General features: G+C 46.3%; 2 protein-coding genes across 5 annotated transcripts; one reads left to right on the top strand and one right to left on the bottom strand.

Moving 5' to 3' along the window:
* Nucleotides 1–105: 105 nt before the first annotated feature.
* Nucleotides 106–7,730, bottom strand: LOC100115729 (putative mediator of RNA polymerase II transcription subunit 26). Of its 3 annotated transcripts, none has more exons than XM_031929295.2 (8): nucleotides 7,178–7,730; nucleotides 6,368–6,493; nucleotides 6,089–6,289; nucleotides 5,155–6,006; nucleotides 4,610–5,062; nucleotides 4,117–4,533; nucleotides 3,679–4,042; nucleotides 106–3,598 (listed from the first exon to the last, which is right to left on the bottom strand). In XM_031929295.2, the coding sequence occupies exons 2-8, from the start codon at nucleotides 6,464–6,466 to the stop codon at nucleotides 3,465–3,467; spliced, it is 2,520 nt and encodes an 839-aa protein (XP_031785155.1). In that variant the 5' UTR covers nucleotides 6,467–6,493; nucleotides 7,178–7,730; the 3' UTR covers nucleotides 106–3,464. The 3 variants fall into 3 exon arrangements, with proteins under 3 accessions (XP_031785155.1, XP_031785154.1, XP_031785156.1); XM_031929294.2 differs by having other exon boundaries at nucleotides 7,208–7,730; XM_031929296.2 differs by lacking the exon at nucleotides 7,178–7,730 and adding an exon at nucleotides 7,044–7,171.
* A 144-nt stretch (nucleotides 7,731–7,874) lies between these two features.
* Nucleotides 7,875–24,986, top strand: LOC100115767. 2 transcript variants are annotated; one of them, XM_016985194.2, is made up of 6 exons: nucleotides 7,875–7,975; nucleotides 22,953–23,161; nucleotides 23,237–23,590; nucleotides 23,744–24,009; nucleotides 24,168–24,634; nucleotides 24,699–24,986. In XM_016985194.2, exons 2-6 carry the CDS (start codon nucleotides 23,096–23,098, stop codon nucleotides 24,908–24,910), a joined length of 1,365 nt encoding a protein of 454 aa, XP_016840683.2. In that variant the 5' UTR covers nucleotides 7,875–7,975; nucleotides 22,953–23,095; the 3' UTR covers nucleotides 24,911–24,986. The 2 variants fall into 2 exon arrangements, with proteins under 2 accessions (XP_016840683.2, XP_001600398.3); XM_001600348.5 differs by having other exon boundaries at nucleotides 23,741–24,009.
* The last annotated feature ends 119 nt before the right edge of the window (nucleotides 24,987–25,105 follow it).

Here is a 25,105-nt window from a genome sequence, read left to right as displayed (position 1 = left end):
CTTTCTATAGAGCGACGAAAATGCACTCGGACGACGGCGTCATTCCACGGATGGATTTTGCTTTTTCGTCGTCCGAGCGAATAACACACAACGAGAAAGCGCACATTGGTTTTACAACTCATTTATTCAAATAAAAGCATCAACAGTTCAATTTTATCTGACTTTGGAAAAAAGAACGTGTATTATATGTATAATTATAATAATAATTGTATAATAGATTACAATTGTAGCAATAATAAAAAAGAATCGTCATAATATAAATCATATTATAATATTCTAAAATAACGAGAATACTGAATACATTTACATAGTTATTAACAATTATATAATAATAATCAGAGTCAAAAAAGAGCTTGGGAAGAGAATAGATCGCAGCTGGTGTGAAGGGCCGAAAGCCGATCGCTTCACCCAATTTCTAGACATGCTTGTACACATTGTATTATAATACACATTCGTATCTTCCGCCGTTTCGCATCAGTAAAAAAACAGGAGAAGACAAAAAGAAATGAACTAATCTACACCTTTCTTAGCTCAGAGCAGAGAGAAAGAAAATTCGCATTTTTTTTTTCATTTTTGTGATTCGGCTTTCATATAAAACTTCAGAGTCCGGTGTCGAGCTCCATTTTTTTTTATATCTACCTCGTCGTCGTTTGCCTCGTACTCTCTTCGATTCGCAAAAGAGCATTGGTTCTTTCGAGGACGATCGAATTTACTTATTTACGCTTATACAGAGTTGTGTCGTTACACGAATTGAAAACCTTAAAAGCTATAAATTATGTAAAGCACCTGGCGATCTGTGTTTCTGATTTTTTCCTCCGACGTTCCGTAATCAGCAACGTTCGTTACAATAGATAAATTGCTGCGTAAAATTCAATAAAAAGGTTCTCGTTTGTTCTTGAATAAAATGTTTATTGAGTGAAACTTGCGAAACTTTCATAAATAAAAATCAGAGCAAAAAGGTTATCGATGATATAACAAAATTTATCTCGAGTAACGAAACATGCTTTCCTTGTCTAAAATATATCATCGTCGCCAATAAAATACATATAGTAATCGCAGTAAAACATTACAATGTCCAGGCAACGGAATGCCTCAATTTAAAAATCATGTCTTGTTAAGCTTTGCTGCTACAATTGATTTACAGAAAAGGGCTTTTTAAAAAATTTAATCTCATTACAATGTACAAGGAAATATAAAGCTAATTATTAATTATATTTTCAGGGAATAAATTGGAGTTTCATTCAAACAGCGTCTGATTACTTTGAGACCTTTCTCGGGTGGAAAGTGGTCTTGTCGCATTCACCTAAGACATTAGAGTTTCGAATCGACTTTAAAAAGTTATTAGCTTACACATTCAAAAATAAAATTTCAAAAATTTTAAAGACAAACAGATTTTATACAGCCTTAAAACTCTAAAAATCTCGGTAGTCACGACTCTTATCCGATATCACTAATACGCTGATGTTTCACGTGGCAACGCATCAATGTCGACTTATTTTTAACTCGAGAAAATATCGCGAATCTTTACTTCGATTGTGTAAATTATTACTTTATACACACGTAAAATATGGCAGCAATGTGAATTCTATAGAGCATTTGTATGGATCACTAGTTCACAAATAACCTTTTGCGTCGCATCCAACGGTCAACGCGTCTTCAGACGACGGTTCCTTGCAGAAAAAGTTGATAGTAAATACGACCAATAGATGAAAATTAAGAAAGAAAATCGATACGAAATATTCAGTCTATACTACAATTATTTTACTATACCTAATTTATTAGAAAATTAAATGGATTGAAGTGTACTATTTTTAATCAAAGAATTACTTAGAGTGTGTCATTTTTTTCAACAAGTGGATGAATATTCAATGCATTAGTCGCGGGTCGCTACAAAACTTTTTTTGAAAGGGAAGTACTACTATTAGATTTAAATGCTTGAGTTATCGCTTATAAATGAGAAATAATAGAAGAATTTTTTCGCATAAAAAAAGCACCCATAGCACACGTTTCATACGTCTTTCGCGAAAATCGTCTTTTATCGCTCACTTATTTTCGCTTTTATCTGAGCGTACCAGGGGATCTCGCCGTTTTTACCTCCATCACTTATCCTGCATGTCTGAGAACTCGTCAAAACTATACGGTTACAATATATTGCGTGTGTTCTTGACTTTGTATAAGTATATCGTAGTGCATTGCTGGCTTTTAGTTTTTCTGTTATTCCTTTTTCTATTATCCCCTATTATTTTTATTTTACTTTAGTTATGTAACTATTTTTAACATAGCTTGTTTTATCAGTTTTTTTACATCACTTCAACATCACTGGGGAGTCATTGTCTATATGTATAAGCTACAGTATAGCTCTTGGTACTCGTAAGGAATCACTTGGTTAAAGATAAAACTCTGCGTTTTTTTTTCTTTTTTATCTTTCGTCGACTAATTAAATTATTTGCGATTTACTTGGACTGGGACTGTAACTATTCTCATTTTTAACGATATATTTCTTTGAATATCGAAAATTGATTCGCTAATATCGAATTCAGGATTAGTGTGTAAACTTTCGTTTAATTTAACTTATTTAACATAGTTAATTATTTCTGATTTTTTCCTGAAAAATAAATTGTATAAGAACTAATCACATCAATTAACGCACCAATTATTTGAAATGTCAATGCTACGCTTCTATAAATATACAAAAAAGATTACGAGATCTCATGTCAACTTTTACTCTTTGATAATCGCCAACTTTTATGCTGATATTTTATGATTTCGCATATTGGTGTCAATTTAAAATTAACAAATCATACCAAAGTCAAATCGCTTTTCTTTACCGCTTCCTTACCACTTAGCATATTTAGTAATTCATAGTGCGTAATCAGCGTAGGAACGTAAAAAGGCGTCCCTGCGGAGCCGTCCTGCTCATTTTAAAATCGACAGGAGTTCATGTTTTTTTATAGCGTAATAGTTTTAAAAAATAGGTTAATATCAGTTCATCGCACGAGAGCACGTGACTTAAAACGCCTTACTTTAAAAGCATTTAGAACTGAGTTTTATCTCTTTTGGAACATCTTTTCTCTGCAACTTCTTATTTCCCCATCTGTCAAACTTATCTATTGTTATTACCTTTTTTTACTTCAATTGAGGAAATAGCTTAAATCGTTTTTCACAGCCTCGCCAGCAAATCCTATAATAAATAAATCTTCAATTTAAAAACATCGAAGACAAGTTAAACAACGTCGTTTTTTTTCTTCAAATTGTAGAATTGTCGTCCATTTCTGCTGCGTTTCATTCCTCTTCCTTTACGCACCGTGCTCTCTTTCCTTTCCCTTTTAAAATGCTAATTGAAAGTTGCCTAAATTATTCTTCTTAATCGGTAAACTTATCTATGTACACTGATTTTACTCCGGTTATTATCAGCGGACTGTCAGGTTTTTGTTTTTCTAATTACTGGCTAAAAACTATGCTTATCACGAAAGAACGGCGTTCATTTCCGTCGTATCTTTGCAGTCTTGAATCGATAGCTGTGCGATCTCATTTACTACCACATCTTCCGATGGGCCTATTCCTGTCGTGAGTTCCGACTTTTTCAAAATAGTGTAGCCTGAAAAATGCGATAAAATCAATAAATAATAATAAATTATGAATATTGAATTTAGAGGAAAAGAGTCTCGGGAAACATACCTTGACTGGCTTCCTCGTGATCATTCATGGATACTTTGCTATTTGCCTTTAATTGTCCATTAGTTTTTGGCTTCTTGCCACTCCCGACTTCATCTCCTGTGGTATTATTTCCTTGTGATATTTTAAATACACTTTTTATAATGCTATTCACAGTAGACTGAGCACGCTTTGGACTGTCCGATGATTTCTGTTTTACATGAATGTTCCAGCCCGTGCTAGCATTCACATCGGCTGCAGGCTGTTGCCCTTTAGAGTGATCATCTGCATCTTTATCGTGAAGCCTTTCGACTGCGCTTGCATTCATTTGTACAAAATTAGCCCTAACGCCGTTTTTCGGACCCTTGTTAGCATCCTTTGCCCAAACCTAGATGTAAGAATAGTTAAAAATGAATCACATCCGAATCTTTTTAGCATAAAATTCTGTAGAAATCGACTTACCTTAACGTCATTTGCACAAGACTTATTGCGCTTTAGAACCGTCTTGATAGATCTTTGTTTTTGATTATAATGAGGCTGTTGCTTCGTTTCTTTCAATTCCTGTAAATGAGATTCGGAAGACGATGACGTTGGGTTTTCCACTGCTGGAGTCTTAACTTCTCTTGAATAATCTGTGAGCTCCTTCAGCTCTTTTAAAGCGGCAGCATAATTTAAGGCTTCTGGTTTCTTCGGGACAACTTCGCTCGTGGTCTCCAAAACGTCTTTAGCTTTGATCTCTTCTTCATCGAGATCCGTCACTTGCACATTTGTAGCCTCGCATGGTTCGTTCACATTCCTTTCCAAACTCTTTAAATTCTTTTCTGGCGAAGACTGAGCAGACAGTTGTTTATTCTGTATACTCGAATCTCTCTGAAGAACCTACGGGTCATTGAATTTTTTTTACATAACCATTACTTTAAAATTCCAGTTTTGCAAACATTCACATTCAATTTACCTTCACCGGAGATTTGGGCTTTGAAGAGTGCTCCGTAACACTTTCGGTAGGCTGCTGCACGCCGGCAGCACTAGCGATACAGCTTCCCGTCGTCACAGCAGGATCCTGCTTCAGATGCGTGGGCGAATTGTTTTGCCTTTTTCCAAGGCTATTATTCTTGGTCCGGTCTATATTTATTCTGCTCGTGCTATGAGGTTTGAAATATCTCTTCTTTTCGGCGCCCATAGGAATGTTACTTCCTGCGCCCATAGTGGACGGCTGATACTGTGGTGAGGGCTGCTGCATATGAGGTGGCGGTGGTCCGTGCATTTGGTGTTCCTGTTGCTGTTGCTGTATGCGTTGCACCTCGGCTTGAATCTGATTCTCCACCTGACGTTGCTCAAGGCCAGATGCCATGTGCTGGTGTTGCATTATCATGTAGTCTGAATACTGATTCGCGACGACGGTATTCATCTTCAATCAAGTAAAATTTAACCAATGAGATTAATTAAAATGCACAATTTTCTCTACATTGTTCCTAAAACAAAATCAGTTATAACTCTTACCTGACCACCATAATTAGGACCCATGTTCGAATTGATATATTGTGGCATCATTTGCCTAGGCAACTGCTGAAAATGATACTGTGAGGCCGAGTACGCGGGGCAGTTTTGTTGTTGCTGCTGAGGCGGCGGTGGTGGCTGCGGTTGCTGTTGTTGTTGTGGAGGCAGAGGCTGTTGCTTGGGCATGGGTTGTTGAGGTAACGTTCTACCGCGTTCGCGATAATTGTATCGATCAGGATCCATGCGCGATCCGTTGTTGGCATTATTATAAGACCGCACAAGCATTGGACCAGCTTGATAGGGCTGATCATTTTGTGGTACCGGCGCGGACTGTTGCTGTTGGTAATTATATCTATCATAATCGTTACCGGAGTTATAGACTATGCTTGGTTGATACACAGGTGGCTGAGACATCATGTAAGTGTTTGGAATCATTTGCTGTTGATTTTGCTGCATGTGCTGCTGTTGCTGCTGCTGCTGCTGCTGTTGTTGCTGTTGCTGCTGCTGCTGCACTTGTTGAGGTATTGGCATTGGTGGCTGTTGCAAGTGCTGTTGTAAATGCTGCTGCTGTTGCTGCTGCTGCTGCTGTTGCTGCTGTTGCTGCTGTTGTTGTTGCTGCTGCTGTTGGTGGTCTATACTTTGTGAATATTGAGGAACTGGTTGTTGGTCTATCCAAGTTTCTTGTTGATTGGACATATTTGTTCGGTCTCTTTGATTCTGCACTGCAATCCACACCTCCTTTAACTCTCCTGTGATATCCCGATCCTTTAGGATGTAGTAAATTCGATTGAACACTATTCCTTTGTTCATGGTCTCCACGAAATCCAGCAAAACTTCTATCAGACTCGTCTGTTCCTGTAAAGCAAGCATAACAATAACAAGTTAACAACAAGTCTAGATTTGTAGTGAAACAAGCTTAGCAATACTCGAAACTTACATTAGGATCCTTGGCATTCTTCCCCCTAAGTCTAAGAACTTCAGGATGGGCAATAACAGCAAAAACACAAGTGTTCTTGTCCTCGGTCCTGGGTGGACTTAACTTCATTCCACCATACAATGGAAGTGGCTGCTCGGGACTAGCGGGCTGATCCACCTTCTCCCAAGACAACACATTGATGTAGCAGGGAAGCGTCGAGCCCTGCGAATATCATAAGTAGCATGAAAACTCTGCGGAGAACAACATAGAAAAAAACACACAAACATCGCGGAGCCTTACCACAATGGTGTCTATAATGCACATGTGTGGCTGGGGTGGATTTTTAAAAGTCCTCGCGCCGTTGCGCTTATTCCTCACTGGCGGTGTTCCCTCGCTCATTTTGGTGCTGGTTCTGTTACCTGCAAGCTAACACACACACACACACACACGAGAGTGATGCGAGTATCCTCAAGGCATTAAAGAAGTTAAATGCATTTCGCGCATCCGCTATACGTCTTAAGTCCGGCAAAGTCTCGGTGATTCGATTAGACGCTTCCTGGTCCCCTCGACTCGGTGTGCGGTGCCATTGTTTTCAGGCTTACAGCAGTTATCGCTGGACGAAGAGACGCACGAGTAAATCCAATTACGGGTGTATGTACATACACAGAGACGACACGTGAAAGCGATGCGTCCTTTTCCCCGAGTGAACCGTCGTCCGAAATCACGGCTCATTCGCGAAAGATAAGAACCGTCGAGATGCTTTCTCTCTTTCTCTCTCTCTCTCTCTCTCTCTTTCTCTCTACAATATCTGCTGCAGCGCGTACCTAACCTCGAAATATACGAGACTGCAGACTGCTCACTGCAGAGAGCAGTAGAGAGCGCGAGATGGGGGAGAGAGATAGGTATGTGTCCGTGAACGGGTTGCAACTTTCGGGGAATCGAGCGAGAGGGTTGAAGAGGAAGACTATGCGTATACCTATGCCTCTATGTGTGCGATCTCTGCCCTCTGTCTCTGTGTGCACATAAGTGTCTACCTAAGCACTTGCGGAGTGGGCACTTGTGTAGTTGTGTGTATGTGTGTAAAACAAGACAGAGGCGCGCGCTACTTACTCTAGCATGAAAAGTGCACTTGTTCCATACCTCTCTCCTCGTCTCGGAGACCCTTGTAAATATACGAAAACAGAGAGCAGCGACGCTGCAGGCTCCTCGTAGACTCTGCTGCTACGCTAGCTGTGCGGACGATCCTGGCCTGTCAGCAGCGGTTGATTCCGATAAGGCAACGGCCGAACACAGGAGCTGCTGAACTGCTGGACGAGAAAGAAACGGCGACAACGCGTCGCACTCGCATCGTCTATAATCTCGTCGCTCGCCGATGCTATGCACTGGCGGAAGAATTCTCGGCTGTAGGATACCAACTCTTTCTTTATTCGCTCCTCTCTCTCCTCTCTCTTTCACTTTCGTACAGCAGCTCTCACTCTCCGCTCTCGACACGCTGTACTGCGGGTACAGGCAGGCACTCCTCTTGTTTATTATTTTTCTCTGGCGCTCTCGCGCTCTGCTGCGCGACCTGCAGCTGCGTAAGTAGGTACCTATAGACGTTTTTATAGATACGCAAGAGACCTCGCGAGAGAGAGAAGGACGATCGCGCGATCCGATCCGAATATTTTGCGCTAGCTGCTTCGATGCGGGACTGGGAAGAGCTGCCCTCTGGGGCCGTATTCTAGAAGCCGTTTTCGAGCAGGCCACAAGTGGTAGCGAATCTAGTGAATTTTCAGTCGGCAAGTTTGCCGCCTCGATCTCGTCGCGATGTTAGCTGGGTCGTTGAAGTTTCTTCAGTTTTGAACGATGGACTCGAGGGTTGACGCGAGATTTAATACGGACAAGGATCGGATTTTTTCACACGTCCAAGTAAGTGCAACGCAAACTCGAGATACAACCCGCTCCCGATGTCGTTTATCACTCGGAAAAATCATCATCATCTCGGCCAAGCGAGCTGAGCATCCTTTCTCTCTCTCTCTCTCTCTCTCTCTCTCTCTCTCTCTCTCTCTCTCTCTCTCTCTCGGCTCACGAGTATAACGACGAGCAAAAACCGAATTTCAATCTTCGACCGTTGATGCACACCGCGAGAGAGAGAGAGAGAGAGAGAGAGCGAACGCATCCATATAAGAGCTGCAGGAAGAGCAGCCAATATATTAATAGCATGTTATTATTCGTACGTGCCCTGCAGTCTACGCTGTGTACAGGCCGAGAGTGGGTATCCTGGCGCGCGATGATCGCAATTCGCGCCCGCGCGAAAGAGAAAGAGAGAGAGAGAGAGAGCGAGAGAAGGGCTATCATTATGACGCCTCGGCTGCTATATGCCTCCTGAGATTATCGATCCCGATCCTGCGATGATATTAATAGGCGCTAACTACAGTCTTCGGGACGCGCGTGCGCCTCGTTCGCTCGAAAAGTTCGCAGGTTTATGACTGCGGTGCATGCAGTGTGCTGCTGCTGCTGCTATGGACGAACGGATGATTTCGAAGAGTTTTCATGTATTTTCTTTTAACGCGAGTATGGGAATATTCGCGGATTAACGAGTTGAGGTTATGGAGGGTGACTCGCTACGGCGGAACGAATGGCCGACCTTGACTTTGTGTGTGTGTGTGTGAGTAGGTATGCGGATGGGAGTATCGTTTTAAATTTTCATCGTCAGGTCCTGGTATACTCGAAGTATAGCACAGGCACAGAACTACAAGTGTTTACGAATACGTTGCGGGATACTCGGCGATGTTGATTACAAGAGTCAATTACACATCGTGCGTTAAAACTGTAACATAGTCGAATCGATCGGCCAGGTGCACGTGAAGCTTCCCTTCGTTCAATCCACCGCGCAGCCCCAAACACTGCACTTTCACGTCAATTTTCAACGATCAGCTCGCACACAAACCTCATACCGCATGATTTACCATACACACATAGCCTATTCTCGATACAAACAGTACTCTCGACTCAGCGCACACTCGCGCGCGAATTTACGACTGACATTCAATTTTCAAAACCAACTCTCTCTCTCTCTCTCCACTCGCTGTTTATTCAGCGAACAATAAATAACAATAATCCCGCAGTCGCAGCATCGATTTTAATTTAGGATTATTCAATCCCATCTCCCTCTCTCTCTCACCACACGCGGCGGGCCCCATAAGTCATCGCAGTTTATTAGCTCGCGCAGCTCGAACGTATAATATACGAGGGACACGTATACATTCGCGAGAAGTCGTCCGCGGCGTTTTTCGAGCGTTTAGCCCGAGAAGCTTAAGTATCCTTTTTTCTCGGCCAACGAGAAAAGGCGCGCGTGGGTTCGTAAGCTCTCGGAGAGCGAGTATAGAGGAGGAACTGAGCGAAAGAGAGAGAGTGAGAGAGAGAGAGAAGAAAAAGAAACAGCGTCCCGAGAGCCACACACAGAGATAGTCCGCGCGGGCGAGAGACGTGTTTATAGTAATGAGGCTTGTCGTTATTTGTCCGCGCTCGCGCGAGCCGATTTATCGGCGATAGCCCCGTACACCTTACATCCCCTCCCGCATGCATCACCCGCGAATCTCGCCGGCCGATCTTTTTTCGCGACTCTCTACTATATACCTCTACCTCCTCGCACGAGTGTACGTCGATGTTGTTAGCGTCGCGTAAACGAAAATTATGCAACAAATCAATTTGCATCGAGCCGTTATAATAGCGTATGGCCGGGAGCACTACATCGTCCGCGATAAATTCTCCTCGACGCTGACGAAAAACGCGCCGTATTTTAAAATAATTTCGAGGGCCTACTTTGACGCGATCGATCGATCCCATAAATTACGCAGCGGTGAGCTCTTTTTATTTTTTTTGCTCTCGCGTTTTCGGCGAAAAAGGCGTAATATACGAGCCGCGCGCGTCCATCGTCGAATTTACGATGCGAAAAGGCTTTCGATCGATCGATCGATATTACATTATGTAGGCGCGAGAGAGAGAGAGAGAGATGATGACCGTATTCTTAAGCGGGCGGCGAAAGAAAAGGGCCGCGATGATTACGCGGTAACGAGGCCTCTTTAGCGAATGCGCTCTCTCTCTCTCTCTCTCTCTCTGCGCTGTATAACACAAAGTGGGCTTATTCATTCGTTTGTGGGAATTTCACATAACGCTGCGGAATTTGTTGAAAAGCTCTGACGACGACGAGTGTCATTTGCGAGCGCTGAAAAACGCGAACTCGCGCGCGATAACGAGCTTATGCGGCTGATGCCTTTTCCCACCAAAGAGAAGGTGTATCAAACACCGAGAGAGAGAGAGAGAGAGAGGCTTCGGTAATGATAGGCTATACTCGCGCGCGAGTCTGGCTAACTCTGCGTCTCTTATCTTCTCTCGCCTCGAGATTTTTTCTCCTCTTCTCTCTCTCTCTCTCTCTCTCTCTCGCGCGCCGAGCGAGTCCACTTAGGAAATATTTTCTCAAATTGCGCGCTTGCGCGAAATTCAACTATTATATACTTGCGCTTCTAGCACGTGCTTAAAATTTAGTATTGAAATTATCGTATTCGCACTCGTAATACACCGCGCGCAATCATCGCTGATTGGACAAATTTCTATATGAATTTTTTTTTTCGTCTCGTTGTTTTCCAAAAAGCTTTAAAAAAAAAAAAAAAAAGCGCACATCACGCACGCGTGCACAAGCTGCACGCGCGCGCTCGGGTTTATTATTCGTCGGCGGAGGCCTTAAATCTCCGGCGGCGAGCCGCGAGGGGATGCGGGGCAATACGTTATGTCTACCTAAGGCTGTTAGGAGCCGGTAAAGGAGAGAGGGAGAGAGCGCGTTAAGTTATTAGAGAATCAATTACTCGCCGCTTTTGTTTATGACGACCCGGAGCTTTTTCCAACGGGGAATTGGAATCTCGCATCGCTTACACAGGTGTCGAAAAGTTTAATGGAGGAAATACGCGAATAATTGAATGCATTTTTTTCGCGGCTGCAGCTCTCCTCGTTTTAATAACGGGCTTGAACGCGGTATAAAAAAGTATACACGCGGCGCACACTGCACTCGATCAAGAAGCCGGGGGTTCGGATGAGGAAAAAAAGAGCCGAGTGTACAATTATCAGGTAGCCATGCAAATCGCTGCAAATCGCCGGCAATTAAACGGCCAAGAGAGAGAGAGAGAGAGAGCGAGAGAGAGGGAGGCGTAAAATGGAAATGATAATAATAAAGAGCCGCCGAGCATGAATGTTTCATATGCCGTAGTCGCGTTCTCGAAAACATGATCGATGGCTGGTTAGCACTCGATGCTTCCCTACTCCTCCTTCGCGCCTGCTGTTGCTGTGCTGCTGCTGGTCTCTCAGTTCATAAATACGCGCGCGTTCGGCAGTAAATCTCCGAAGCTCTCGTGCGGCTATAGTAGCTGGCCGTTCGCGAAGCCCAAGGTGGTCCTCCTCGCTTCTTCGCTTCTTCTTCCCCTCTTCTTATATGTTCCGTTTCGCGCGTGTATGTGTGTGCGTGTGTGTGTGTGCACGTAAGGCTGTGCGCTTGATTACCGTGTTTTAACACCTCTGCCGGGCCGATTTCGTTCTTCGTATGCAAATCGAAAAGCCGTAGGTCCATTTGCATGCAGATTATCGGCACTTTCGGTTAATCGGGTTATTTATGTGCGCGCGCGCGCGCCTGTGTATACTTTCGATCGATATTCTCTCGATTCTTTATATGCGCCGCGACGATAATCGCGGCGTAATTTGGAAGCAGCGATCTGTGGACTACTAATGATGCGTTATTTATTTTGCGCAAAGCGAAAAAAATCATCATATAGTCGCGAGAGATCGACTCGAGGGTATCGGATTATATCCCGCAAACTAGCAAAATTATACATCGGAGCAACAATTTGCCGCGGTCTATACGTATATATATATCTCTATCCCGCGAGCGAGTTTCGGATGGAGAATAAAGCCGTGTGTAATGAGGAAGCGTCATTAGCGCAGTTACAGTATATATGATGCGGAGCGAGAAAATCGATCGTCGAAACTAACGATATTACGACTATTCAATAATCTTTTCCCGCATATACGACCCTCGTAAACATCGTCTCCGCAGAGTAATTACACTCCGGCACACGTGTGTAATACGAAAAAAAAAAAACACGTTAAACACGTATGGAGAGAGAAACCGCCATAAACATAGTGGCCGTATAGCACAATGCGGAAGCCAAGTGGGCGTCGTCGGTGAGACTTATTGTTTCGGAAAGCTAGACACAGAGAAACTCTCTTGCAGTGTGCGCGGGGCGACGAAAAAGGGCGTGTGCGGCTCGTGACGTACGAGTTTAACCCCGCGGTATGCACAGGATCAGAATTTCGCGGCGGCGGCGGCGGCGGCGCGCTATTACCGGCATGCATATTTATGGCCGTGCATATGAGAATGGGAGAAGCCTGTGTGTGTGTGTGTGCTGGGAGAGATGATGCGAACGATAACGAGGTGCCGAGATAAACGATAAAAGTCCGCGTGCGGAGGTGGTCGCGCGCGGGCCAAAAATTAATTGATTAAGGCTATAATTTTTCATGAGTTATATAGTATCGGTATGGAGGTAATATCGTTCCTACGTGTGTGTGTGTGCGTGTGTGTGTAGGATAAGAGATAAGGACTCGTATATGAGCTGAGCTATAACCGCGGAAGTTAATTATCGAAAAATGTAAAGAAGTATAGCATCCGTGCGTGCGAGAGGAAAAAATCAACAAGAAAAGCGAGAAACAAAAGCCAGAAACGAAATGACGAGGTGCACATAAAGCAATCTCTTTCTCTCTCTTTCTCTCTCTCTCTCTCCCGTGTGTGTGTGTGAGAGCCTCCAATGCACACACGGACACCAGGGAAGAGAGAGAGAGAGAGGGCCGAAGGCACAGACACAAACTCGGTCTTGAGTTAGTTATTACTGAATCAATTACCCGGGCGTATTTATAGGGTGTAACTTGTTCTCTCTTCGGAGAGCGTCGAAGCTCGCGCGCGAGCGACCCTTTCGCGCCTCTCTCTCTCTCTCTCTCTCTCTCTCTCGTATACATTGAATTTCTCCGGGAAGGAATGACCGCGAGCAAGAGAGAGAGAGAGAGAGAAAAGGAGATTACATCGGGATACGAGGGGAAATTCACGAGGCGAGACTCGGCGATATACGGTACTTAGAGTCTGATGCCCAAGAGAGAGGGGGGGGGGGGGGAGAGCCATCGCTGCGCCGCGTGTGTCGCCGCGCTATACGAGTCCGCGGACTCGATATTGCTTTCTGCGTTGTTCTCTCGAGAAACTGCGAGGATTCTGGAAGCGCAGTTTGAGGCAATTCTTGTGATAAACAACGTAATCGGGCCACTGAGATAATTCCCCTGAAAAAAATAAAAATGTATAGCTAAAATCAGTTAACTCGACGATACACATTCGGCGCTGTGGCCCTAAAAAAAAGTCCTTTAAACCCGCGCAGCCGGCCAACACACACACACACACACACCGCGGCACTCCTTCGAGAACGAAAATAAGAGAACGAGCTCATCGAATATTCATGGAAAGGAAACAGGACTCCTATTAATGCTCTTATACGAGGGCAATTAGAGCTTTCGGAGCGTATAATCGCCGATCGTTAAAAAACTCCGTTAATTTTCACCCGATGGAATCCCGATGTACCGAGAGCCGCCGCGTCGCAGCTGAAAATCTAGAAAATATGCTAACGAACATTATAACGTCCATCTTGTCTCTTGACGCTTGCGTAATCGTATTCGTATACGTTTACGCTCTCGGGTAAAAAAACACATCGCGAAGCTGGCGAATTTTTCTCCTCTCGAGTCATATCGCGCATCGGGAAAAAAAAAAATATATATATATATATATATATATATATAACACGAGCGGCCAAGTTTTTCAAAAACAACACTCAGCACGTCGTTGTACAAACGTCGTCGCTAGTATATAGGTGTATATACGTAGTATATATACGTTAGTGTTTTTCCACGATATCATACGATATCCCATCGCGCTGCGGTGAAACCACAGATAAAATAATTCTTTCGCGCGCTGCCTTGGCTCTCGTAGAAACCGCATATTATACACTGCGCACACACTGGCGAAATCGTTGATGTACTGCTGCTGCTGTTTGCGCACGTGGGGGTATATGACATAACAGATTCCGTAATGATACGTGTGTCGTGATTGCCAAGTATCGTAATTTACACGCAGACCTTTGCATTCGTTTGCCGAATCGAATAGGACAAATCTCGCTCGATCTATACCTGTCAAAGCTATCACTCTCTAAAAGGCCGTTACCTTCATCGCGCGTCATGACCCATCATCACCCCCTTGTGCGACTCGCTGCATCCGAACAATATATATATATATATATATAGATCTCGAGAGCGAGCTTGGGGGCGGCGGCGTATAATAATTTTCCGCGTAACGAGGCTAATTTGTCGAGACACGATAATGACGGGGTTGTTATGGAGAGCTGCATCAGCAAAAGTGAGACGACGCGACGCGTGCCGCTCTCACGCGCGGGGATTCCCGCTGCACACGCGGCTATATAGCGCTCGCCGTTGCCAAAACAATAATCTTCGTTTCGAGCTCGGGCGCACACAGGCAGCTCCGCTTTCAAAATCCGGTAATGCGTTCCTATGGCTCGTTATAGAGAGAGAGAGAGAGCTTTCGCCGCTCGTCGATGTGCATGATCGGCCGAGCGGGTCTTGTTTAAAAAAAAAAATATCGAAAAAATTATCTCTCGTACGGGTGAATGAGAACGTGAAAGGTGCGTAGGGAGTAGTGTTGCAGAACTCGCGCCCCGAAACGATGTCAGTGGAGAAAAACTGGTCGAAACTGGAGCAAGTGCGAGGTGTGGTAGTAGTATATATATATACTGAAGATCGAGGGGCAATACTGGAGTATGTAGGCGCTTATCGCCTATACTCACTCGGCTCTCACTCTCTCTCTCTCGTTACCCATATATACTCGCTTTTTATATACTCTGATGTGCCGCGATACCAGCCGTGTGTAATCCGTGAATTAAATTTTGACAATGTGTCGAAAATCCGCACGTGGCGCCGCGCGTTTGCTGGACCAACACGTGTCAGCACCGATGATAATGCCGTAACAAGCCTCGTGCGTATCCGTTACACAAAGAATGCGCGCGAATTCAATGCGGTTGAAGATTCATGCGTAGATCATCAAGTCGAATGAAAAATTCATCGGAATCGTCAAATACGGCTTCGCGTCCGTAATTAAATTAGCCGCGCTATTTGCTTATCATATATCCGAAGGCCGAAGTAAAAAGTCAAGGGTCGATACGCGTTACACACATCCACTCCTGGCGAAAAAGCCATAGACAGAGAGCACAGCGAGTCCACGTGCGCGTCCGAGTCTTGTTTACAGGTTGATGAGCCGAAGCGAGGGGGTGTATACCGTGTTACATATATAGCTATAGGGGAAGAGAAGATGGGCTTTGCGGTGTTTCCCATTACGCTATATAGCTGCGAGCCTCGTGTATACAGGCGATGACGATGGTATTGATTATACAGGCAGCGAGCGGAGAACCGCGTTATAACAATGGACGAGGGCGATAGAGCTCGTTTAGAGAGCGAAGCATCGATGTAAGCGTCTATAGCTTGAGATGCGAGAGCCGGAGAGTGCGTATATATGCACTGGGGAGGGGCTTTTTTTCGCTGCGGTAATTAAGCGCTCTCAACTTTTTTGGCTTGACTTCTGTGCGTTGAGAAGTCGATATAGACGTATTCTAGCAAAAATTCTTCCTTCTAACTACACAGGCCTCTGATGAAAGTTTAATTAAGAACGTACCTCGTAATACGCAGCGTCGGTCGAATTCACATCCGGCACGTGGCCATTAAATCAACAGACAAAACCAATTAAAATTAACAGGTGTAGCCCCCCGCGAGCTCGTTATAATACTCGCAGCCGACCTCAGCTGCGCAGCGATGAAAAAAAAATCGCGAAAACAATCCGCGCTCTATAATACGCACAGGGGGGGTACACAGTATATACAGGAAGACAAGTCCGCACGGCCATTAAAAAAAGGCGCGGCGGGCGCATCGCAGAACTTTTCCCGAAACAGCGCGCGCGCGCGCGCCGTGTTCTAACAAGGAAACCCAAGCCAGGCGGCGCGCTCTAACGAGCCGTAAATTTTTCGTAATTGAGTCGCGCTAGGCTTTTTCTCAAATTTGCCCGGCGTCTGGTCCTCCCTCTCTCTTGGTTTAGTTGTTGTACCTTTTTCTTCATCCAGCGGCTGCAGCAGCGACGGGGGCAGCCCTCCACGGAGGAGTAGGAGGGGGAGGGAGGAGGGAGGCGCTCGCGGTCTCGGATTACCTTGCGCGCAGACCGGGTGTCGGGTTACTACCCCCGACCTCATCTTCCTTCTCTCGCTTGGCAGTGCGCCTCCGCAAGTTTGCCACCAGCAGCAGCAGCAGCAGCAGCGGCAGCGGCGGCGGGAGGATGATGTCTGTGCGGTTGTCGCTGCTGCTGCTGCTGGATATGCCTTGGATAATATGAATGGGAGGAAAGAGCTGCAGCGCGGCGAACGACTTCTCTCGTCCTTTTGTCACCTAGTTGTCCCTCTTTCTCTCGGCTTCGCCGAAGGGAGATGCGACGCGTCCTGGGAGATTGCGAATCTTGTGTGCCGTATATGCGAGAGATAAAAATTTTTACAAGCGAGAGATGAAGATATAAGCGCTCGTTTTCTTACTTTCGCGCGCGCGTATGGGTGTATTGTTCGGAGAAGCCAAACCCGTATCGGGTATCGGCGCGTCGTCGCGGCGCTGCGAGGAAAAACTGTTTTCTTATATGCATGCGCGCATACGGCCCGGTATTGCTCTAAGCAAATTCGATCAAAAGAGCGCTGAAGTACAGCCGCATCTCATACGGGCGTAACGCAATCCATCAAAGAAGGTCGATCTCTCGAAGCGACGAAATTGCGTAATATCTGCGCGTTCAACAATCAGACGAAGCGGCTGCACTTGCCGTTGTGAGAAAATTTAGCGACGAGAGTGAAGGAGAGGAAAAGTTGCGGTCTGTACACCTCCGCCTTCTTTCTCCACCTCTTTCTTCTCGCGATGCGTATCCTGCTTCGCTCGCGCGCGCGCGCGCGCACCTTCAGGGTGGCGTCACGCTCAAGACACTTCCGGTGTTGAATTACCCCGCTCTCTCTCTCTGCAGCTCCATTCTTTCTCTCTCGCTCACTCGTACGCATACACACCCGGCTGCGTGCACACGCTCTCTTTTTGTTATTTTTATTGATATTTTTCGTTTTTTTTTTTTTTATTTAGCCGTCGACGTCGGGCGTATATAAGCTAAGTAGCACGCGCTCGATTATCGCCTTTATATTCAGGCGGTGCGGCGGGCTTTTGTCTCTCGCTTTTTATTTTTCCAGAGGGAATAAGTAGATCGAGCGGCGGCCTTCGCTTATCTCGTGCGAAAAAGGCGAGACGATCGATCCAGAGGGTGGGATAGCTGCGGGAGATATTTTTAAGACATTTAATGTCATCATATAGTTGTAATGATTCTATTAGGCCACTCCGATGATACAAGTTGATGGGACTTTTCTGTATACCAAGAATGAAGGACCGATTCCATCCTATTGATCTTCGTCTATGCGTCCGTATTGACGTCCGCGCCGTTTGATCTATACGCGTGATCGATCATCTCTCGGCGATAATCGGACGACAGCACAAGCGACGAATGGCCCTTTCACGTTATATAATAATTCTTTCCCAATAATTTCCTCTTGATTTCTCTATGCGACGCGCGCGTAAGCCTATCGAAAAAATGAGACTCTGTCGCGCGCGTCTCGTTTTTATGCGGCCAATAAAATGATATTCCGAAATCGGATTTCACGCGAACGCAATACCCCTATGTATGTTCCGCGTTAAATAACCAATACCGTACGCAGCTCGATCCCTTCGGAAAAACGATTCATCGGAGAATATATTGCTTTACCGCGACGAATTAAAAAAGTGGGAAAAAAACGCTCGATATATTGTACGCGCGAATACTTGAATTTCCAGATTAAAAAGCTGCGCGTATCCAAAGGAAGCGCTCAAAAGTGCTTCCGCAAACGCCTAATAAATCATCGATCAATCAGCCTCGATAATCCTCGAAACCGCTGCACAAAAGCTGGCAGCACAAGCAACACGCATCAGGCCCCCGCAGGCCTCTCTGGAGGCCCGCCCACATCGTATATACATATACACACAGCCTCGATCCTACCGAGCCGATAAAAAGCCGGCGCGCAGGGCTAGTCGGCCGCGGATATTTATTATTCATAATTTACACGCCCGGTGTGTTCCATTATTCTCTCTCTCTCTCTCTCTTTCTCTTTCTCTTGTTTGGGTTGGCGCCAGTGTGCGATGATCCGGCATAATGATAATTCCGAGGGCTTTATTTTTCACGCGCGTCAATCGGTGATTTATCGGGAGGCAAGTGCGAGAAACGCTCTCGTTTTATTTTTTCTCTCAAAGAAGCATTGTGTTGTGCGTTTGAGGGGATCTAGTTTTACGTTTCTTCAAGTGTACCTCTCGTCGTTGCGTATTTATTTTTCGATGATATCGAGTTCAGCGCGGGCGCACTCGAAACTCCAGTAAATCAGGAGCTATTCTCGGAAAAGGCATTCGCTCTTGTTGTTGAGAGAAATAAACTCGGTATACACTTCAAAAATTAACGAATTCTCGTATACCACAGTGCATCGAAGCCTCGATCGTTGGTGGATCGCAGCCTATAAGTAACGAGCTTCGTCGATCCCGCTCTCTCTCTCTCTCTCTCTCTCTCTCTCTCTTTTGCGTGGGTGTCGCGGGGTGGGCTTTACAACAGCCCCACCTGCGCAGGTATGCGCGCACGTCTCTGCGGCGGCTGATAGCCATCGGTGTCCGACACGTATACAACAGGGGACAAACGGCCGATCTGTTCGACAAATTATCGACTCTCTTTCTTCCTCCTCTTTTTTCGCGCGCGAGCGCATTTATCGCCTGTACAACGGCTTCGAAAGTATAGTTTCTTTTTCGCGTTTCGTGTATTAGTGCGACGCTTATATTTTCGAGGAGAAAAGCCCCGAATGTAAGTAACAGGAATCTCGTAGTTTAATTAATCGCGCGTATAGTTTGCGTTCTTATCAGCCGGTCCCATCGCGACTCGACTCTGTGTGTGTGCGTGGAATTTTTTGAATGGAGAAGCCTGTGCGCCGAATATTCTAAAAATATACAGTTATACGTCTTCACTTCCTCCTTCGCATATAAAAATCCATTACAATAATGCGAATGGTATACGTATAATTCTTAGAAAGCGGCCGTTTCTGCACACTTGCAGGTCTGCAATGGATTGATATTCCAGATATATAACTGACGCGCTTCGGCGTGGTTTTGATTGAAAAGTCCCTCCCTTTTCAATCAACCTCACAAACTCCATCGTACCGCACACCCTGCGCTGCGTCGAATCAATTTGAAAAAAAAAAAAAAACAAAACGGTGTCTCTCGCGCGCGCTTCGAGATGAAATTTTCGAGATTAGCCTCGATAAATATAACTCCGAGTATACGGAGAGTAATGCTACCATTACGTGAAACTCGCGTATACAGCACACTACTGTTCGGGCGGACCACCGTATAACTTCCCGTATATTTCTCTCGCGCGACACCAATTTGTCTCTTTCTTTCTCTCTCGGCGCGATGACGACGATCTCGATGACGATAAGCACCGAAATCCTCGGCTCCGCCAACGACACGCTTCCTAGTCAGATGTATATATATATAGGAAGACAGCAGCTTTCCCATACGGCGCGCGAGCGCCTCTCGATTTCTAGGAAGCCTCGCGTCGCGCCGAATTAATGTCCCCCCTCTATCAATACGTCCCGTAGCGAGAAAGAAGAGGAAGATGAAAAAAGGAGTCCTGGTGCACAGGTACGCTGACCTTTTCTCGATTTCTCGCGCGTCGATGGAAATGGCTCATTAATTAGCCGCGCTCGCTCGCTCGGCTTCGAGGAAAAGCCTCGAGCTTCGTGGTATGGCCCTCTCGCGCATCGCCGGGCATTGTGCCCTGTTGTAGGTACAGCAGACGAATGGCTCGTGCCGGGCTCGCGTTTAATCAAACTTTCGGATACAACCTCTGCTCGGTGGTACCTATATATGTATACGCTCACACACACACCTGATGTATGGATAGACCATTCTTTGTCGCGAAATCGTCGGCGGAAGTGTATGGCAATAACCACCTGATCCACAGAGCATCGGACAGGTTCAGCGAAAGGGAATCGATCCTCACCTCTTTCTCTCCCGCGGACAGGAGCATCGGCAGACGTATATACTACGTCCGTGTGTGGTCCTCCTCCTCCTCCGCTGGCCCTTTTGCGCGCCTCCCAACTATACCTTGTGTATGTATATGTATATGTATATAGGTATATAGCGTAACCCGATACACTACGCGGGCCAGCAGCAGCATCCCGTGTTGCGCCAGGGGGGCGGCTGTTTATTAGTGCCAAGCTGCTGCCGCCACCGCCGCGCTGCGTTCTCGGGGGAATTATTATTGTCTCGAGAGGCTGTTTTATAAGAGCTGTTGGCCTACGGTACAACCCCCTCCCCCCCCCACCCCCACCCCCCTCGAGGAGGTGTTTCGCCGGAATCTCGATTGCTTCTGACGAGGCTGATTGACTGATTCTTCCGCGAGAGGATTGGTATAATCCTTTTATAATATATCTACTATACACAGAGAAGTGTCCGTGCCTATATATGTATACACACGCGAATTACGAGAGCGGGGGTGCAGAGTAAGAGAATCGGCCTCTCGGCGCAGTCGCGCATTAGTCGCTCGTATAGATAAGCAATTACGATGGAATTCGACGATAAGGCGAATTCCAAGATTCCGTCGACGAGATAAGCGCCAACTCTCCTCGTTCTCTCTCACCGAGAGAGCCCCGCAGTAGACCGCGTGGCGATGCAGGTCGATTTCGGCGCTGTATGCGACTGTACAACACGTGCGTCCGTTGACTCTCTTATTTAAAGATATTCAAGATTAGCAAATCGAGGATTTACGTTTTTCCGAAAAAGCCACGAGAGATTTGACGCGCTACTGCTGCTGCGTTGCTTATCTTTAAGATTTATCATAAGGGGGGGGGGGGATTTCGGGAGAACGCCGCGCGCGATTATATTCGTTTTTTGCCCTTCATTAGGAATATCCTCTCCTTTTGCCTCGGCCGATATTTACACGCTGCGATGCGGCATTATCTGATCGAACGCGCTAATGACTTATATATAAACTCGCCCGTATACACACGGCTGTACAAGACGACTCGCTGGTATCTTACAGTAGCTCGTATATACGCTTATTTTCGGGATTAATATAATCAGCTGCTCCGCGACTAATGAACGGCCGCTCGTAAAAGACTTTATTGTAACATAATTTAGGCCCTCCTCGATCCTCTCTCGCTCTCGGGAATTTGCATGAACACATAGCGCAGCTTCTGTGGCGTTTTTGTTTTATACTGATTGGAACAACACACGACGGGTGAAAAATCCCAAAGTACATAACGAGCCACGACATTCAACAGTTGACGCCCCTCGACGCTCTCTCGGAGGCAGAGCACGTCGTTATCGTCGTGTATGTACGCGGACAAAAGAACAACGACGGAGAAGAGAGACGTCCCGCGGGGTTTCTCTCGCAGAGAACTCGAAAGTCCGCAAGTATACGATATATATATATATATATATATATATATATATATATATGAGTTGACGGGAGGCGTCGGAACGTGTATATCCCCCTAATGTAAATTATACCACGCGAGAATACAGAATTCGTTCATGGATCGAACGCTCGAAAACGACGAGTGTACTTCACTGCTGTTCTAGAACGGAATAATCAGCCACGGCTGCGCTGAATTAATTAAGAAAGATAGAGGGCTGGCGTTGACGAAGCAGCCGGTAACGCGACACCGGCCGCCGCGGCCCCACTGATGCACACAGAGCGACTTTTCTCCGTTTCCCGAAAAGTCGCAACGCGTGAAAAAACAGGCGGCCCTCTCCCTCATTTCGGAAAACAAATGCCCGGCGGAAAAAGGGCTCTCGCAGTTTTCCGAGAATCGGCCCCCCCTCTCATATGTATATACAAACCGCAGCGCATAAGCGCGCAGAGTGCGACGCTAAAAGTCAGCGCGGCGCAGCATCGATGGGCTCGCTGACAGATGGATATCCGTCTCTCTCTCTCTCTCTCTCTCTCTCTCTCTTTCTCTCTCACTTGTATATACGTACTGTAGAGTACAGAGCACAGCCGCATGTGTGCGTGCGAGTGCGTGCCACGAAACACAAACATATCGCGTTACCGCGCAAAGCTACGCCCATCGGGTTTCACGTTATGTGTGCGCCTGTGTGTCTGTGTACGGTAGACCAGTGTATGCGAGAGGCTGCAGTCGGAGCATCTGATTCATTATCGCGCGGCGAGATAGCGCGAGTTTTCGCCTATTAATTAGAGACGCGGGCTCGCAGCTCTGTTAATCGATGACGAGGGTATAATGGGAGACGGCGATACTGGCACTCGATGCGCGCGGTTGTGCTTCAGTATATAGGGATTTCGTTGTATTATGCTTGCGAGGAAGGAAGCTTTTTCTCTCTCGTCGCGACTTTGATTTTATGCAGCGAGAGGGAGAGAGAGAGAGAGAGAGAGAGTCGGCACAATGAGAAAAGGAAGAATTATCGTCGCGCTCTCTTTCGACATTGGCTCGCGGTTTCCATGGTCGCATCGATCTGCCTTGCCCTGACGAGCCGCTCTCGCTCGCGCTCAGCTCGTTGTTATATGTATATTTGTATGTATAACGCGCTGCGGATGTGTGAGCCTTCGATGCCTTTGTTCTCCGCTATTCGGTTTAAATTTCTCTCGATGATCCCGTTTATGCAGAATGAAGTTGCCCGCCGATCGTCAACTCGGACACGCAGTGATTATAGGCTAGAAACGCGTTTACGAGGTGCGCGCGAAATTAACAAGTTCAAATAATGTCCTGAGTAATAACACACAGAAGAAAATTACCAAGTCGGCCAAAAATGGCTCTCCAGCAGCGTCTACGCCGAGACCTCGCTAACTTGCTCCTATCAAGCCCCTCGTATCTGGTACACCCATGCAACTATACCATCGATTTAAATTCGTTATAAAAGCCATAAATCAAGCCGCTAACTTTCCCTTAGAATCGCCTGCAAGTGCAGAGATCTCAGCTGCACATCGGCGGCGTTTCGCAACGATTCTCCAGTCTACTGCTCCGACTGTCCTGCGACATCGACTCCTCTGAAAAGAAGAGAAGGCGCGACGACGATTGTCCCTCGACAAAGCGAACGAGCATAAAGCAAGATGTAGGATCCCCTACACTAGCTGCTGCTGTCAGCTCTCTCATAGGAGACAAACCTTCCGGCGAGCTTTTGTCCGCGCGGGCTTGTCGATTGCCGGATAAATTAATCAGGGACGTGGTGCCACAGGGCCCCTGGAGCCCGCAACGCGCGCCCGAGTTCCCGCCCAAGTGCTCGCCTTGCGCGCCGGTTATCGAGGTCGGAAAATTCAATTTTCGCGTTTTTATTCCGGGCATTATTTTCGAAAAAAAAATAATAATAATAATAACGCGATATTTTGTTTCTGCCGCGTAAAATGAGAGTATATAGGGAAAATCGTTTTCATAAAATTATTTTGCAAACGCGCAGCAGCAGAAGCCGGATTGCGACGAGCCCTGTCCTCCGGCTGCGGACTGCGATGTGCAGGATCCCTGTAGTCCAATTTTGGATGATCCTTGCGGGGAATCGAGTTGTCCGACGACGAGGGATTTTTGTTCCTTCGAACCCAGTGCCGAGAAAACGCTCCTCTCGAGTGGATTATTCCCGCGGAATTGGAGCCGTTTGCAGACTCGTGGACTGCACGTGTCGGCGCTGAAAAGTGGTGCAGGAAGAGGACACTCGAATGGGAAATCCAACAGGTATACATTGTTTGAAAATTCAGTTTTTTCGGTATAGATGAAAATATCGAAATTGTCTCGAATTCAAACGTAACAGAATCTTTTCGCAAAACTCGATCTATATAAAATGAAAATTCACATAGTTCGCGTATCGTCGATAAAATTTGCTCGAATTTCAGGAACAAGAGCAAAAAAGCAGCCAAAAAACCGAACAACTCGAAGACGCGCAAAGGCAAGGAGATCTGCACGAAAGGCCCCCGAGAGAAGTGCTACGGCGCAGAGAAAAAGCCGAGCGGTAAAAAATTCACGTCCTGCGAGCCGGACATCAGTTGGAAGAGGCAGAACTGCCTGGGCGATTCTCGAGGCAGCGATACCTGCAGCATAGACAAGCCCCAGTGTACAGAGAAGGTCGGGCCGACTTACCGCGAGCTCGAGAAGAGCCACGAGGACAAGAGGATGAAAGCCTGGAAGCAGAGCAAAAGCAGTAGTAGCGTCGGCGCCGCCGCCGACAAGTGTCAACCGGACGACAGCTGGAAGGAGAGCAAGACGTGCACGAAGAGCTCCGAGTCGTGCAGTACTGGGAAGCCTCAGTGCGGGGGTGGAAAGAAGTCCTACTCGACCCTGGCGAGGATATTACTGAATTTTCGTGGGTATTTTTTAAAATAATATCGTCGACGTGAAAAGTAATTCGTTTTGCTTTTACATTACAGAATCGACAAGGTCGCTGATGTCCGGGGGAGGCTTGAGCAGGGAGTGCAACTCGGGCGGCGGAAACAACAAGGACAAGAGCAGCAGCGACATCTTCAAGAAGGAGATGCAGGAGATCGAGGAGTGCATAGCCGCTGCCAAGTGCAAAATACCTCAGCCCAAAACCGACAAGAGCAACGGCGAGGGCAAGTCGCCGAAGAAGGAAAAGAAGTAGAAACGTCGTATATAACAAACGTGTAACGAGATTTCAACGCAACAAGTTATATACTATACATCCGCATGCTCACTTATTGCTCGCATTCTTTCACTGCGGGGCGAGAGTGTCGGTGTCAATTCGGCAGCGCGCGTTAGGCAATTACACGCGGGCTTTTCAAATGCTCCCGTGGCGCCCTATGGGGTCTGGCGCCCC

This window comes from Nasonia vitripennis, chromosome 4, assembly GCF_009193385.2.
Source record: "Nasonia vitripennis strain AsymCx chromosome 4, Nvit_psr_1.1, whole genome shotgun sequence".
In the NCBI taxonomy this organism is placed as follows: Eukaryota; Metazoa; Arthropoda; class Insecta; order Hymenoptera; family Pteromalidae; genus Nasonia; species Nasonia vitripennis.
This window is presented reverse-complemented; position numbering and strand designations above follow the sequence as displayed.

Bases quoted from the DNA above. Each gene is read 5' to 3' on its own strand.
- LOC100115729 (XM_031929295.2), bottom strand. From the start codon at position 6,466: ATGAGCGAGGGAACACCGCCAGTGAGGAATAAGCGCAACGGCGCGAGG. The intron at 6,007-6,088 runs GTAAGTTTCGAG...CTTGCTTTACAG, and splicing joins AGAATGCCAAGGATCCTAAT to GAACAGACGAGTCTGATAGA. The intron at 4,043-4,116 runs GTAAGTCGATTT...TCTTACATCTAG, and splicing joins CTTGTGCAAATGACGTTAAG to GTTTGGGCAAAGGATGCTAA.
- LOC100115767 (XM_001600348.5), top strand. From the start codon at position 23,096: ATGGCTCTCCAGCAGCGTCTACGCCGAGACCTCGCTAACTTGCTCCTA. The intron at 24,010-24,167 runs GTATACATTGTT...CTCGAATTTCAG, and splicing joins TCGAATGGGAAATCCAACAG to GAACAAGAGCAAAAAAGCAG. The intron at 24,635-24,698 runs GTGGGTATTTTT...TTTACATTACAG, and splicing joins GAGGATATTACTGAATTTTC to AATCGACAAGGTCGCTGATG.